At 38.5% G+C, this 18,016-nt stretch overlaps 1 protein-coding gene across 3 annotated transcripts in view; it reads right to left on the bottom strand.

The window, feature by feature from the left end:
• The window catches only part of LOC111151953 (coiled-coil-helix-coiled-coil-helix domain containing 3), a 277,584-nt gene that overhangs the window by 170,553 nt on the left and 89,015 nt on the right, over positions 1-18,016 (bottom strand). For all 3 annotated transcript variants that reach the window (XM_022510195.1, XM_022510194.1, XM_022510197.1), the window contains exon 4: positions 5,974-6,091. In XM_022510195.1, the coding sequence (XP_022365903.1) occupies positions 5,974-6,091 (118 nt within the window). The remainder of the gene's footprint in view (positions 1-5,973; positions 6,092-18,016) is intronic.

Genomic DNA, 18,016 nt, shown 5'->3' with positions numbered 1-18,016 from the left:
ACCTTTCTCTCTTTTACCATGAAATTTCAACTGTCACAGTTTGAAGCACAAACAAAACACAGAACTGAAAAGCACACAGCACAAAATTAATCAATTCTTCTTCTTGATTGTTTCACTGGTGCATTTCAGACAAAAAGGAAACGGGGGATAAAAAGTGACATTTTGGTGAAACAGTCACTTAAATTTGAAAAACTAAATTCATGCATTCACCTACCCTATTTTTTTTTAGTGTTATTTTTTTCTGAACACTACGAGGTTCTACAGATTCAAAGAAACAGGATATAAGTAGAAAAAAAGTTCAAGGTAAGAATGACATTCCCACAAATCCTACACTTGATAGGAGACTCTTTGAGGAAAAGCAACGAGATGTGGTTCATCTTTGCACCTCCAACAACTAACAGCACCTAGCACACAGTAGGTGTTTAATAAATTCGCAAAGGAGGGGAATGTGGAAAGGGACCAAAATACATAACAATCTAATGATCTCACCTAAAGTCAAACAAAATAATTACTGCAATATCTGAGGCCAGAATTGTCCCAATTCTACACTGAAGTCACACTTCACAATATAGACTTAATCCAGAATGTTTTTAATTGATTGCTACTTTTTCTATTTAAAATAAGAGGGTTTCTAATAACAGAAACCTTGTGGCTACCTTTGACACATCTTTCAACCTTTCAAATCTAAAATCCTAGTAATACCATCACCTAAGTACCTCTTATATCTCTTCTTTTCTCCATTCCTCCCCACTAGCACTGTCCTAGGTCGAGTATCACTTGTTCTCTATTGGACTAATGTGAAGACTGCTAACTTGTCCATTTCCATTCACTTCCTCTTCTATTCTATCCTTCACACATCACTAGAGTGAGATATCAAAATGCCCATCGACCAAAGCATTTCATTTCTCCCCTTCAAAACCCTTCTACATATCTGGTCCAGGGTTCCTTGGATTGTGCACACAGAACTCATGATCTTAGCCCCACCAACTTCTTCTGCCTCACCCCTCAACACTCCTTGCCCTGGACTTCCCACTTAGCAATTTCTTGTAGCGTCCCACTGTCCCCGTGCCTCCAAGCTTCCACGTACAATACCGAAGGCTGACCATCCCTACTCCTCAACCGTGTGTGCAATTCCTGCTCATACCTCAAGACTCAGCTCTGGCATCACTGCCCTGAGAAATCTTTTCTATTCCTTCCCACTTCCTCTCCCATTTTCAGGGCTTGACTAGATTCTTCATTTATTCAATCAACAAGTATTAATTAATTTCCCTTTGCTAGGAATTGGTATATAATGGGCACTCAAATATGTGCTTAACAAATGAATGCACATATAACAATGAGTTCAAAGAAAGTCCCTGCTTTCCCAAAATTGAGAATTCTCATAAGAACAGAAGTACCATGGATCTATAAAAGAGTTAGGCCTTCTCAACATTATTTTTAATTTATCAGTCTCTCACGTTATATTGTAAATTTCTTTCCTTCTTTCTTTCATGGAGAGAGAGAGCAGGGGAGGGGCAGAGAAAGAGGAAGAGAGACTCTGAAGCAGAGTCCCACCTGAGCACAGAGCCAGAAGCAGGGCTGGATCTCAGGACGGTGAGATCATGACCCAAGCTAAAACCAAGAGTCGGGTGCTTAACCAACTATGAACTTCTTAAGGACAAGAGTTTGTCTTTTTCATTTATATATCCTTGGTACGTAGCCCAGTGTTTCTCATACAGTAAACACTCACTAAAACATTGTCCAATGGGTGAAGGAAACTATTTCACAATTAGATGTATAAATATTTAAATATTTCCTTAGGTAAATGCAGGTGTTTTTAAAGTTGAGACTAAAAAGGAAAAAAGAAAATACAAAAAATGACCAATGTCAAATCAGCAAAATTTAATAAAGATAAAGGAAGAATAAATCAAAATTCTAATCAGCATTTAAAAAAATCAAATATAATTGCAAAGTTAAAAAACTTTACTTTTTTATAAAACTTTATAAAACTTTACTTTTTTATAAAACTAATGACACAGCAAGTGTTAGATTTATATGTACGAGATCTTAAAGATTCACAGAATGTCAAGTTGCATGAATTTCATGGGTTGCCTGGTGCTGTCCCTTCATGTAATCTTCATTCTTTACGGAGGTGTTTTCCTGTTCCTAAGAAGCACTCCTTTAATGTGAATTTTACTTCGCATTTCCATGTAGGTAAGATTATCAGTGAACTGCCTCTCCGGGACTTCTAGGCAAAATCAGTTGACTAAAATTATCATTCCAGCAAGTGGGAAGTAGGGTGAGGGTCTGCTATGGTCTTCGCAAATCTAGAGCAGCACTTAACAGCTTCTCCAGCTAAAGCAATTCTTCTTAAGGGGGAAGTCCAATCAGATTCTATATTAAAGCGTCAGCAACAGGGCTCCCGTGACTTTGCCCTTCAAAGAGCCCCTGCAAAGCTAGCTGCTACAACTGTGGACGGAGAAACCTGGACTCCCAGGCACGGAGAAAGCGATCTAAATGTCCACTGTTAGTGAGTAGAGGAAAATGGGGCCTGGGGTGGAGTTAGTTTTATTTCACAATACCAACAACACATCGGCTTTGTTTCTTTTTTCCTAGTTCTCCTGAAAGAGAGCTTTCGGATTCCTTCCAACGGGTGTGAACCCCAACCTTTACATTCTTACAGGCTGCAACATCTAAAAGAGGAACAAATCAATGTCTGACCATCACTCAGACAGTCCCACATATTAGGTTTAAGAATGGCAGTAACGGGGGCACCTGGGTGGCTCAGTGGGTTAAAGCCTCTGCCTTCAGCTCAGGTCATGATCCCAGGGTCCTGGGATTGAGCCCCGCGTCGTGCTCTCTGCTCAGCAGGGAGCCTGCTTCTCTGCCTGCCTCTCTGCCTACCTGTGATCTCTGTCTGTCAAATAAATAAATAAAATCTTAAAAAAAAAAAAAAAAAAAAGAATGGCAGTAACAGGGGCCCAACCTCGCAACAAAAACATGCTGACATTCTCAGGGTGACTTCCACATGAGTCACGGGTTCTGGGGATGCCCACTTCCCCAGCTGAGGATCAAGGTGCTGAGGGACAACATTAGACTTAAATCACAGTCCATACTGCACATTTTACAAGATGGTCTGGAAACCTAGACTGGACACGTATGGGGAAAGAGAAAAAATGAACTTCATACTCTCTAAATATTACACATGCAGGAATGCTTATTTCCTTAGAATTTTTTCTAATCATTAATTGTGGCAAAATATACGTAAAATTTGCCATCTTAACCATTTAGAAGCGAGAAGTTCAGGCAAAGTACATTAACACTGTTGTTATACAACCAATCTCCAGAACAGTTTTCATCTTGCAAAACTGAAACTCCAAACCTGTTAAAAAGTGCTCCATTTCTCCCTCCCGCAGCCAGGGCAACCACCCTCCCACGTTCCGTCTCTGTAGATCTGACTAGTCTAGAGACTTCATCTAAGTGGAATCCTACAGTATTTGTCTTTTTGTGACTAGACTATTTCACTTACCAAAATGTCCTCAAGGTTCATTTATGTTGTAGCATGCGTCAGTTTCTTTCTTTTTTAAGGCTGAATAACATTCAATTGTAAGTATATAAATTCCATTATAAGTAAGTAACATTCCATTTTGCTTATGCATTCATCTGTTGATACACACTAGGGCTGCTTCCACCTTTTGGCTATTATGAAATATGCTGCTATGAACATGGGCATACAAATATCTCTTTGAGACTCTACTTTCAAATCTTTTGGGTAAATACCCAGAAGTGGGATGGCTGAATCATACAGTAATTCTATTTTTAGTTTTTTTGAGAAAGCACCATAATGGTTTCCATAGTGGCTGTGCCATTTTACATTCCCACCAACCACATCCTTGTCAATACTTGTTAATGTCTTTTTCTCTGATGGTAGCCATCCAAATGATTATGAGGTGGTTCCTTAGTAATTTTTATATTTTCCAAATTTTCTATACTATCCCTGTATCATTTTATTAGAAGAAAATTCAGTGAAATACATTCAATCATTAGAAGTGATCATACAAACATATATTTATTAATAGACAAAGATCTTTACCTTATAGTCTAATTTTTTTTTTAATATGCAGGTTATTTTAAGAGTTATATGAGGCTATGTATACTATCACCTATGTTTGGGGAAATACATATAAACACATTAATATAAATGTTTTATACAGATTTAGTAGAATGGGAAAAGGAATATAAAAGTAATAAACCAGAATGTTAACAGTTAATAAACCAGAATGTTAACAGTGATTATCTCTGGACAGTGGTAATTTAAGGGATCTTCATATTTTTCCTATTTACTTTCTGCTCTTTCCCAATGAATGCTTTCTATAACAAATAGTAACAATACAGGGGGTTAACCTTCTAAGTAAGTGGGGAATCATCAGGGTATCTAAATTACTGTGGGGAGTCATTTTGCTTTGGCCATGAACTACCTACCACTCAGCTGTCTAAGAACACTCAAGCCAAAAGAGATCAACTATAATCCTGTCACATAAATTCTACTTTTATTCCCTAAATGCTATGAGGGCTCCATTTGGCTAATATTATGATAGGTGCTAAAATCTGGAAGATACTGTTACTCGCCATCTATATCCTATAACCCCAGAATCAAGAAAGGAGAGACCTTCAAAACAGCTGTCCCCAAACATTTCTTTCTTGGTCCATCACTTTTGTTCTGGCTTCACTGTCTACCCATTCAGGCTAGACCCTGGATTAGTCTTTGAAGAAATGGATTCACTACACATCAGCTTCCTTTTATTTTCTCTACTGTCACATGACCTCTTCAAGAAAGGACCAAGGGAAAAAATACAAGAGAATGTAAATTAACCCTTTTCTTATCAATTTTTAAACAATTCTCAGTTGCCTACTGAGATAGGGACAACCCCCTCAGTCCTCCATTCAAAGTTCTCCATTGTATCATCTCATTTTACCTCTCCACTGAGTTCCCAACTATACTTCAAAGAACACTAACAGTTCTGATAAGTGACATGTGGGTTTCTATAAGGCTGAAGTGGGAGGTAAGCAGTCAGGACCCTAGACTTCAACCAGAGCAGCCCTACTTTTACCTCACAATGGAAAATCGTCTAACTTATGATGCACAAAGAAGACAGTACCCTTACTCAGCCATTAAAAACTACATTTCAGAAGAACATTCACTGATTAAAGAAAATGTTCATGATGTTAAATGCTATATGCAGCATTGCTCAAATTCTTATGTATTCTCATATGTACAAATTCTGAACACATTCTAAGTATGTAACAAACCTAGGAATAAACATTTTCAAGAGGAAACACATCCCAGTGTAAATCATGGTTATGTAAGAACGAGAGATCTGTGGGTGCCTTTTAAATTTTCTCCCTTCTATTAATAATCATTTTTAAACATGTTTATGGAATCTTTGCTTTTAAAAATTTTTTTCAATAGTTCTTTAAAAAAAAAAAAAAAAAGGATCCCCTTTCTTTAAAAAGATTGTTCTCAGAAGACTTTGCTCTGCATTTTTCCCTTTCTAAAGCACAGAAAATGACTGATCAAACCTTACTCACCTTTGCTGGAGACTTCCCAGACTAACATCTGGTGGTAGCACACAGGGAGACAAACAAGATAGGCTGTGCCTGCCCCGGAGGTTTCAAATACGATGAAATCAAAATCAAGGGGGTAGCAGGGAGAGCAAACAAGCAATATCCTTTCAGGCAAGATACATGTGCCACTGTCTCCCTGTCGATCTTTACTGCAATGATTCTCAAGTCACCTGCCTTAAAAAGTCCTTCACGGTTCATCTCAGCAAATTGTCAACAACTTGTAAAAGGCAAAAAAACCAAGAAAATCTAAGCAAAGAGAAAGAACATGCATTTGTTAACGCTAAAAGCTGGCAAGGAGCGCTTAGCTTTTCCCAAACATCAGAGATCTTCTTGCAGACAAGACATTTCTACTAAATCTTTAATACTCACCAGGTGCTTTGCCTTGGCTCGTTCTTCTTCACTTGATATCCGCTCTCGAAGAATAGCTCTGGTTAACTGCTCATTAGCAAAAGCCCTCTCTCGGTCTAGTTCTTTGCCTTGCTTTAGTCTGAAAAGACAAGAAAGGACTAACTCAGAAAAAAATTATTTTATGGACTGTTATTTAATGAAATACTTTTTCATTTCATTTCATGTTATTTAATGAAATACTTAATAATAAGAAGAGAAGTAGCCAAAATCACCTTGACCTATAATTTACTAAAAGCGGGTATATTTTCTAGTAAGTCCCCATGCAGTCTCTACCCAAGCATTTAAACTAGAGGAGTTCAAATCCAAGAATAGTTATTTGTAAGACTGCTAAACTAGTTTTGCAAAGTTCTTCTTATGTAAAATTGAAATGGGTCCACCTAAAAATTCCATTCCTGGTGCCTCTGTTTGTCCTCTGGCGACACAAGCAGTAAGTCTAATTAACAAGTCATCTACAAGGCAAATATTTGAAAGTAACCGTCATCTTCCCTTCAAAATTGACCCATTCAACTGTTTGTTGAATACACACCAGCCCGTGCATGAGGCCCTGATGACACAATGCTGCACAAGAAGGATGGGTCCCTGTCCTCATGGATCTTACATTACAGCAAGGAACTAAAAACATAATTAAGATGTCTTCCCCCTCCAGATGAATTACTCCCATTTTCCAAGGATCCTCATATGCAAAAATGGCCAGACCTTTGAACAGCAGGGATCCTCACTTCTGGAATGACTCTAATTTGTCCCTTAGCCCCAGACCAAATGTAACACTGTGGACATAGTCTAGAAAAATAAGACAGCGGAACTTCACCTCCCAAGGTCTGTACACAATACTAATTCTATTAATGAGGCATCTGACAGCACTGGGTTTATCGGTAACCTCATCACACAATTACATCATATTAAGTTACAATCCACTTAAAGCCCCTCATTGTGCATGAAAAAGATAAATTACTTTAGCACCAATTTTCACCATAATGCCTGGCACATAAAGGCATTCTGTAATCACTGAATGAGAGTACATTTTAGTCTAATCTTATGGACAAAGATTTTCTGATTGCCTTTTCTTCTCTTGAAGGAATAAACCCCTCTATACCATCAGATCCCCAAAGGTATAAGCGATGCTTTAAAAAGAAAAGGTAAAATCGTTATATTGGTATAAGTGAAATTCCAAGTGAAATCTACTTTGTAAGTGGGAATGATGAGTACCAACTTGAATTCAATATTAGTCTATCAAATTTTAGTTTTAAAAAGATTTTTGAAAAGAACTAAATAAAAACTTGTTACTATTTTTAAGTTGCCACATCATCCAGATACTCTGAAATTCTCAGGTATCAATTACAATCAAATTTCATTATCAATTATAATTAAAAATATAATCAGAGGGGTGCCTGGGTGGCTCAGTCCCTTGAGCATCTGACTCTCAGGTCATGATCTCATGGGTCCTGGGATCGAGTCCTGAGTTGGGCTCCCCGGTCAGAGGGGGTCCGCTTAAAGACTCTCCCAATCTGCCCCACCCCGCATTCTCTCTCTCTCTCTCAAATAAATAAATAAACAAAATCAGAAATTACCTTGTAAAATATACTCCTAAAAACTGAACCTGTTTTTATGTCTTGAATAAAGATGAAGAACAGGGATACATTAAAACCTACACTCTGAAATTCTCTAATGCAAAAGTAACCTCTAGAAGCTTTTCCTTAAGCAGTAAGTACAATTACACTTACACAAACCAAATTTCTCCATATTATTTCACAGTTCAGCAGCATCAATGCTATCAGTACAGTAACTCAGCGGACGTGCATAATCATAAAAGAACACGGATAATTAGAAGTCTCGTCATTTGTGGAGAGCAACAGTTCTAAAAGCATCCACAGACCTCAGCAGCGGCGGCATCCGTGGGACCGTGTTAGAAATGCAAACACTCGGACACCACCCACATCTACTGAATTAGAAACTGTGGGGGTAGTGCCCCACAAACTGCCTCTTAGCAAGTCCTCCAGGTGATTCTAATGCATACTGAATTGAGAGCCACAGCCCTCAATTACCAAAATATACTTCTACCCACGTAAGTCCTGGAGATCTATAAAAGGAGAATAACAACAAAAATGAAGTGGTCCACATAAGGACGGTGTGCTGGTAACTGCTGAGGTTACTGTATCAGATTATAAAACAGTGCAGTTGAAGCACTGCACTAGCATATCACCTACAAGTAAAAGATATTACCTAGGTTACAAGTTAGGTGGAAACTAAAATAAAATGAAAAAATTACTATCACTGCATAGATCACCTACTACATGTCAAGAACTGTGCTGAGGACTTTACATGCATATATAAACTGTTTTAAAAATCACATGATTAATTCATTCACATAAAATGAATTCTATACAAGTAGATTTTCTCATATCTACCACATGTGGTATATATTTTAAAATACTGCTTAAATAATAATAACTATTTTTCTAATTTAGTTTACTTGCATATGGTATCAATTTTAATTACAAATAGAGTAAAAAGGAGCTCAACTTAAAAAGTTTTGGCAAGGGGACGCCTGGGTGGCTCAGTTGGTTAAGCCGCTGCCTTTGGCTCAGGTCATGATCCCGGGGTCCTGGGATCGAGTCCCGCATCGGGCTCCTTGTCCAGCAGGGAGCCTGCTTCTCTCTCTGCCTCTGCCTGTGACTCTGCCTGCTCTCTCTCTGACAATAAATAAATAAGAAATCTTTAAAAAAAAAAAAAAAACTTAAAAAAAAATGTTTCGGCAAGTTAGTGAAAAAGAAGCAAAAACTTGGGCACAAAAGCCTTCAATGTTATAATAAAAGTAAAGATTATCAGTTTGTAATACCTCGTACAGATGCACAAACTTTGGAGTTGGGAGTCCTGGGTCCAAATCAAGGTTCTAGTACATACTAGTTGAGTCAATACTTGAGTTAACTTCCCTGGGTCTTGTTATTCTGAGTAAAATAAACCACTATAATACCTACCTTACCAGGTTCTATATACACAAAACACTTAGCCAAAAGCACTCAGCATGCAACATGGTTACGTAATAGTAATAATAATAGTGCCCACTGTGGGATCAAGAATACAGAAAAAGCAGTAGTTTTCTGGAAAGAAGAAGAAACTCTGCCAGTTCACTATATACACCATGACTATGTATGCTTTGTCTTTTCCATCTTCCTTTTTTTCCAAGTTTCCACTGATAAGAAGTTCTGCTTTGAAGACATGAACAGACATTTCTGCAAAGACACCCAAATGGCCAACAGACACATGAAAAAGTGCTCAATATCACTCGGTATCAGGGAAATACAAATCAAACCCACAGTGAGATACCACCTCACACCAGTCAGAAAAGCTAAAATTAACCAGTCAGGAAATGACAGGTGTTGGCGAGGATGCAGAGAAAAGGGAACCCTCCTACATTGCTGGTGGGAATGCAAGCTGGTACAGCCACTCTGGAAAACAGTATGGAGGTTCCTCAAAAAGTTGAAAACAGAGCTACTCTACAACCTAGCAATTGCACTATTGGGTATTTACCCTAAAGACACAAATGTGGTGATCCAAAGGGACATTGTGCATCTTAATGTTTATAGCAGCAATGTCCACAACAGCCGAACTATGGAAAGAGGCTAGATGATGTCCATCAACAGACGAATGGATAAAGAAGATGTGGTCTATATATACAATGGAACATTATGCAGTCATCAAACAAAAAATGAAAGCTTGTCATTTGCAACAACATGAATGGAACTAGAGGGTATTATGCCAAGTGAAATAAGACAATCAGAGAAGGACAATTATTATCATATGATCTCAATGATATGTGGAATTTGAGAAATAAGACATGGGATCACAGGGGAAGGGAGGGAAAAATGAAACAAGATGAAACCACAGAGGGAGACAAACCACAAGAGATTCTTAATCTCAGGAAACAAACTGAGGGTTTCTGGAGGGGAGGGGAGTGGGAGGGATGGGGTACCTGGGTGATGGACATTGGGGAGGGTGTGTGCTATGGTGAGTGCTGTGAATTGTGTAGGACTGATGAATCACAGACCTGTACCCCTGAAACAAGTATACATTATATGTTAATAAAAAAAGGAAGATCTGCTTTATTTTTATTATCTTCAAGGACTTCCAAACTTAAAAACTGACAATGACTTGCAGCCCTATCCCTTCATATGCTCCCTCGTTTCTTGCCCACTTGCCTAAACACACACACACACACACACACACACACACACACACACACACACACACCCTTAAATATATATGTCTGTGTCTGTATATATAATGTGATAGGTAATAAATTCTTATTACCTATCAGTAACTTTACTGTGCAATCTAATAAACCTGTTTTTTCAGCTTTAAAATATGATGGTTGAACTATATAATCTTAAAGTCCCTTGCAGGTAAAAGTTTTACAAACATTAAACATTAAATACATTATTCTCCATCCCATAAAAACTCTTGAGAAAGTTGGTGGCAGAAGATAAATGAAACAAAGGAGTACTACCTCCAAATTTGATCATTTCCATTCAGTGGGCACTTATATTTCTCCTCTCATCCTTAGAGTTTCCCACTACTTAATAAAAACTATGAACTAGGTAAGAATAAATGGGATTCACAAATTCATTCAATATATAAATTACTGGGTGAAAGACATTATTCTGATTACTGAGAACAAAATGGTGAGCACAAGTGATACAGTCCCTATCCTCAGGAAGCTTAAACCCTGATGCACTTTTTTTTTTTTTTTAAGTGAGGTTGCTCTGAAACGATATGGATGGGAGTCAATATCTGAATTGAAATCTGAAGGATATTAACTGAGCAACCCAGATAAGGAGAACGTGTTTTAGGGGAGACATCAGTCAGGTCCCGAGATACTGAGAAAGGCTTCTCTTTAGAGCTCAGTGTGTGCCTGCTGTTTCAGATACCAAAGGCTGAGAGACCCAGAGTCACTGAGGGAACACTGTTAACACACACATACACACACAAACACACACACAATCATCAATAAAAAATTAGTGCAAGGCTTGGAAGAGTTTCTGAAGCTTAAAACTAAAAAACTAAAAACTTTAAAGCTAAAAACCTTACAATTACAGAAACAAATTTTAGGAAAAAAAGTCTAGAAAAGTTTAGAAGTTCTGCTTCCTTTCATATGATTTTGGAGGGCAGAGTTTCAGATAGATGTATCACTAAATGAAGTTTCCTTTTTACTTCAGAAGTAAAAGCAACAGAGAGAAAATTTCTAAACTGTTGTATTCCTAATTTCCCCAGATCTCTCCTCCACGAGATTCACTTACAGTAATACATTTCTTCTAATTAGTTTCCTCTTTCACTGATTCATGTAGATCATTTTCCAAATGTTTTGCAAAACACACACATACACACACACACACACACACACACACACACACACACACACACACACTCTGCCTGTATGTTCAGAAGCTCCCAATTCGTTTCAGAGCTTTTTCTCCAGGGCCCTTCGTTTGATTGTTCCATTGAGCTATTCTACTCAATGGCCATCTATGAAAGGCAGATGGCTGTGTGATCATCTCATTTTTCTCTCTGAGCCAAGTGAGATGACCCAGCTTTCTGGGCCTGAGTGCTACTGGCCCAATGGTGGAGCCACACATCAGAGCCGGGTTGTTCTGGAAACACTCCACAAGGCAAGCCAAGGAAGTGCTCACTGACAACAGAAGGCAACAGTTTACTGCTTTGAAGGTCCCTGTTAGGTGAAAAGGAGGCATGAGATAAAACGGGTCTTTGATTATTAACCCGGGTTGCCAAAGCTTCAAGAATTTTCTCAAAATAAAACTAAACAAACCAAGCATCCTAGAGAATACATTCCCTTTATTTATTGGCATTCCCCACTTATTATTTCAGATCTCCTGGTGTAATATTATTCTACATTAAGCCCCTGATTTAAGTTTCATTTAAATCTCCTTCTTTTAAATACATATCTCTCCTCATTTAAATTCTCTAGAGTTTTAAAGCAAAGAAGTAGGAGTTTAGTGTAAACTTTTCTTATTTGCATTAAGTAATTGGATAGCTTGCCTAAGCTTAATGAAACAAATACCAGGCAGCTCTGCCCTTATACCTCGAGCCCTAGCAACTTAGCTGTTTTTCTCGGTATATTCTCAATCAGGTGAGAGATTTAAGATACACCAGCAAAATGAATTTCTAAAAACCAGCCAAATCTCCTATAATGAATTATTACAACATGTCCTTTTAAATGGAAAAAAAAGAGAAACCCTCATATACATTCAGCTTTCACAGATATCTAAAATCTAGTCCTACATGTTTCAGTTTCTACATAAAAACCAGCCAATATTATTTGATTCCAAATAACTTAAAGATTTCAAGAAAGTGGGAAGGGCATTTCAAAGATAGCTTTAGCTATGCAGTTTTTTTTAATGTAATCAACCTCATTATCCTCCAGGAAGGAGGCATTTCTATCCCCCTTCTTTCACAGGAAAAAGACTGAGATGTGCAAAAGCACATGGGAGACATAAAATGACCTGATCTGATTTCCAAAGCTATGCTTCTTAAACCTCCTAAGGAGTCAACCCCTCGACAGGAATTAGATCCCATTGCATTACTCACCTCTGTGGTCACAGAAGGACAGTTCGTAGATTTGATATTATTCATAATTATTTTTTAAAAGCTCATTTTTTATTTGACTCCACTATATCAAATCAGAGTTTGCCGAAGTCAAAATTATTACCAGCCCTTTCCCAAAAGAGGCTTGGCTTTCAGGGGCCCTAACTGTTTCTCTGAACCTGGACACTGCTCATGTGACCATACACAAACACTCAGATTTATCTTCAAATAGGATGACACGCAAGTAATTCTATACAATTCTAGCTTAGAAAAATACTTTATAATTTAATGTATAAGGCCATTATATTACTGAGGAAAGATGACAAGAACCTCAGATAATGGGGGAGAATAAACCGGAAATGAAGATTGTTAGAGATAAAGTGATTTGATGAAATGATTTATCTACAACTGAACTGTGACCATTTTACAGAGACAGTATCTGCAAAGTATTGCAATGCACTTGACTCAGGAAGACTATTTCAAATGCTGGAAGAGAAAAATGAGCGACTACAACCTCAAAGGTCATTTCCAGTGCTGATGATGAATTTTATTTGAATGCATCATACTTTGTCAGAACATGCTGAACCAGCATTCAAAATATTGTTTACCATTCATTTTTTAAACAGAAAAGCTGAGCTGGGTAATTCAACAAACTAATTATTAGACTATTAAAAATAATGATGGAACAAGTATACAATTTTTTAATAGTAAGACTTTATAAAAATAAAAGAACACAGGAAGCTTAATACCTCTCCACTCAAATTATTTCAAATACTGGAAGCAATGTTTGTGCATTGAGGTTCCAAAATACACACATACAGAGGAAGGTACATTAATACAGCCATGTTACAGTCATATATAATAGCTACGCGTCTAGAAGTAACATTTATATGTATCTATATGTAATATCTTGATATACAACAAATAAAGAGTTAGTATTTAATAATGCTGACATTTGGGCCAGGCACAGGTCTGGGCACTTGTCAGGTGTAACTCACAACCCTATGGAATTGATTACTATATTCTGGATTAGGAAGTGGAGACAAAGAGAAGTTATGTAAAACCAAAGCATTTGGAAGTTAAATGGCACCTGGCTTTGGTAGGCATTCAATAAATACTTTTGAAAGAAGGAATACAGAGTATGAGCGTACTTTAATAGTATAGAACATAGGTATTCTTTATATAATGGTAATTTTGCAATAAAGGGCACTGTCTTGGAAAGCTGAAGGACTGCAGTCTAGCAAACCATATAATAAACCAGTATTATTTAACCAGCATTACGACCTGGCTCTGAATGTAACTAAGAGGGCATTTATTTTGGTCATCTATGTTTCTACATAAATATCATTTAAAATGTCATTCAGAATTTAACAATCAAGATTTCCTTCCTTTGCACAAACATATTTTTTAAAAGTGATTTTAGCTTACATTCAAAGGTAGTCATAGTCCGGACATTTTCCTGCAAAGCTTCAAAATGATGCTGGAGGGAAAACTCAGCCTATAACAGAAGCCCACAACGTCTATTGGGGATTACCCAGAGCCATAATCCTAACCTGCCCCCCAACCCCAACCTCAGATGACTGCCTCCCATCCCATATCACATACTATTTTGTAGTCAGAGTTCCTTTTTCAATTCTCATTTAGGGAAAAAGATCTACCTGTCCTACTTTTCTAATACCATTTTCTTACTGAATACATTCTCTACTGAGTGAAAAATACATTTATATTTGAAAAGAATTCTGATTTTTTTTTTAAGAATTCTGATTTTATTCTCAAATTAATGTCACCATATCCATGGCTCATGCACCTCCTTGTCCCTTGGAAATTCACAATTAAACTCCGCAGGAGGAACTTACAGGACAACCTGAAGCACCTTTGCCTTCCCTCTCCTAGAAGTACCTACCGCCACTTCTTTATCTGGCTTAAGCTGATTATTCAGAGGCATCTTAAACCAAAATAATCAACTTTTTATTTTATACATCAGTTGTCACAATATTCAAAATACAACTGGACAATGGTGAGAGTGGAGATACAGAGGCACCATTAAATTGTGGATATCAATAGGGCTTGAAAACCAACTGTTTCATAGAAGGAGGAGGAGGAAATAACCCTGAATGACCTGAAAGTATCTGTAACTTTGTTAATTGTCTAGAAAGTATCTACACCCCGGCCTATAACATTCCTTTTGAGGGTGCTGGGCGGGTTTATGTACTGAGATGCTGGAGGAAGATAACCACAGGGTCAGCTGGAGGAGAAAGGGTCTAGGGCACAAATGTAGGCATCGCCGGAGCAAATCCCCATCATCAGCCCGCGTGGGACACAACTTGGGCAGGGACCAGTGACAATGTGAGCCGGCTTCCTCCTGTAGACAGAAAACTATGACCTCCCTGGGTCAGTGACCTAAGTTACAGGGGAGGCTCTCGTAAAGAAGACTCAGCTATGAAGAAATGACAGCATTCTCACTATCCTTAAGTATATGAAACACGCATCAAGTCTTTTACAATGATTTGCATTTTATGCTTCTTCTTCATAAAAGACACACCTCTCCAGGATACACTTTTTTTTTTTTTTTTTAAGATTTTATTTATTTATCTGTCAGAGAGAAAGATCACAAGCAGGCAGAGAGGCAGGCAGAGAGAGGGGGGAAGCAGGTTCCCTGCCAAGCAGAGAGCCCGACGCGGGACTCGATCCCAGGACCCTGAGATCATGACCCGAGCGGAAGGCAGAGGCTTTACTCACTGAGCCACCCAGGCACCCAAGATACACTTTTTGAAATTATGTCCTTGTCAAGTTGCTAAGTTTGGGGTAACTTTTGACCAGAAACAGAGAGAGAGAGAGAGAGAGAGAGAGAGAGAGATTACCCTTCTCCATTCTAAGACTTGCAGAGGAAAAAGAATCAATACCTGTTTTCTATTTCAAAGAACTTTCAAGCTTCAACCAAACTGCAACCTCTCACCCTCCACCGGCATTATGCCTCTGGAATGTACAGACACACACCTCACTAACTCAATCCATCTCTTTTACGGGAGATGCTTTAATGTTAGAGCTTAGCGGATTCCTCCATCAAGCCTAGAGTAAACATTTTTAAGGAAAGAACGATGACACAAAGTTCTTTATTCTTCTGTTTTAAATTAAGTAGCCTTCGAATTTCCGGTTTTGACTCATATACTGAGCTGTTAATTTGATTGACACATAAAGGTTAATGACTCTTGTTTTCATAAGATGTGCTTGTTATCATCATATAATCGTGTTTCTCTATTCTCGTTAGTCCTTATAACCCTGAATCGTACCTTTCCTCCTATTTTGTTTGGTACACTTTTGCCAACCCATTAATTTTTAATTCACTTATTAAGGTTCAAAAAGATTACTTTTAAGTGTACGTCATATACTACACAGCTCCTGAGGGGGTGAGTGTGTCTGCGTGTTAACACAATCTGGCAGCCTTGATCTTTAAATGCGCAATGTGGCCAGCCACAATTATTAAGAGTACAATAACTAATACACTTACCTTTATTTCCTCCGTTTTATATTATGTTTACTATTAATTTTACTTTGCTATCTTTTTCCCCCTTCCTTCCTTTACTATATATTCTCTTCCCCTCTCAAAAAGCTCTAGTGTATTTTTCTACGCAATTAGTGGTCATTCCTTTCCTCTCAGAGATACATCATCCCCCTGCTATTGTTAAAAAACACAATTCCTACTATTTTCTCAACCACTCTCTCTGCAAACTCAGTAAGATGAAATCATTTGAATACACTGACTTTTCCCCAGAATCCAACTCCTTATCTAAGAGTTCAGTGCTATCAAATTCCTACAATTCTTGAGCTCTCTCTTCAAGGCCTTCTCACCAATTTCAAGAATCCATATGAATAGTACCTTTATTAGACGTTCCTGTGTACCATTCAGGCATACAATGCAAAGACTCCTCCTCATGGGTGCTTCCTCTCCTCTCCACCTTTCCCTGTACTGAGATCTGTTGTAATGTATTTGTTATTTGGTTAGAATTCTCTTTTTTAAGTATTTTCCTAAGATGGTCTACTACATCAGATACTTGTCTCTGACTCTCGGCTTCACACCCCTCTTCTAACCTCAGCTTTTGTGATGTGAGAGCCATCTAAGCCACACTTCTGCTCCGCAGTTGGGTCCCTCTTTCGCTCTGCGGAAAGAGGATGCCAGCAGGAGACTGCAAGGCTGGGGAGAGAAAAAAGGCACTCTCCTGTTTGCTGTCTACATCTTTCAGCATCACTCGGGCCTCACTATTTAATCCAGTTCGCCCACACTTGCAAAGATCAACCTCACTGCATCCCACACTGGAGACGTCAAGCCCTACTAGGATGCTCCTCAAAACCTGAGTCCCCCACACACTGGCCTCTCCTCCGAGCTCAGAGACAAACAGCAGTGCCACCAGCCAGGAGGCACCTCGCCCCCTGAGGCCGAGCAGCAGTTCACAGAACTCCTCCTGCAGGTTCACTGTTTTATCAACTGCGGCTGCTTCCCGCCAGGTCTACCTCTGGGACACCTGCAAGCTGTGCTGTCCAACACAGTCAACAGGAGCCACAGAAATGGGGCCACTGCAAACTGAGATGTGCTGTCCGAATAAAGGACACACTTGTGTCCTTTTTTAATACTTAGTAGGAAAACAAGAATGTGGTGTCACTAATAAATTCAATACTAAAATGATGGTATTTTGGATATACTGGGGGAAATAACATATCTTAGAATTCTTTTCACCTATTTCTTTGTACGTTTTTGACCTGACTACTAGACCGATTTTAATTAATAGAAATGTAACGTGAGCCATCGATGTAAACAGCACTGCCTTAGGGCTCTTCTGTGTTGTGGGTTTCCTCCTGCCTTTTCAACCCTTACATACTTCATTAACAATTCTTATATTAAATTCTCTCTGTAGAAGCAACTGATGAGTTTTGCCTCCTCGATGGATGCTGGCTGCTAGCCAAAATAATATTTCAAGAATAATAAATTCTCAATATCTTCACATGTCCAGAGGTCCTTTTTTCACCTGACAGGCCAATGAGAGCTCAATACAGAATTCGGGAGTTTCGGCCTTGTTTTTCTCAGGAATCCTGAGAGTCGTCCCACCTTCCAGCCTACAGGCTGGCAGAACCAGACTGATCCCATTTCCTTAATAAATTAGTGGTTCCTTCTTTCAGGCAGCTTACAGGATCCTCTCTTTATCCCTAGAGTTGAAAACTGTTAGGGTCCATGAGTCGGTGCACGTCTGCTCTCATCAACCCTCCGAAACAGAGAGGCCCTGCCCTGTGCAGACTCCAGTCTGTCTTCAGCTCAGGGAAATGGTTCATTCCATTCAACTACCACTGTTTCTCTCTCTCTTCCGTTTATCTCCATCTACGATTTACTCTCTTTCATCAATTATAACGAGATGGC

Source organism: Enhydra lutris, unplaced genomic scaffold (genome assembly GCF_002288905.1).
Source record: "Enhydra lutris kenyoni isolate GAN:26980312 unplaced genomic scaffold, ASM228890v2 scaffoldscaffold27, whole genome shotgun sequence".
NCBI lineage: Eukaryota > Metazoa > Chordata > Mammalia > Carnivora > Mustelidae > Enhydra > Enhydra lutris.
Note: the sequence above shows the minus strand (reverse complement) of the source record. Positions and strands in the feature narration are given on the sequence as shown.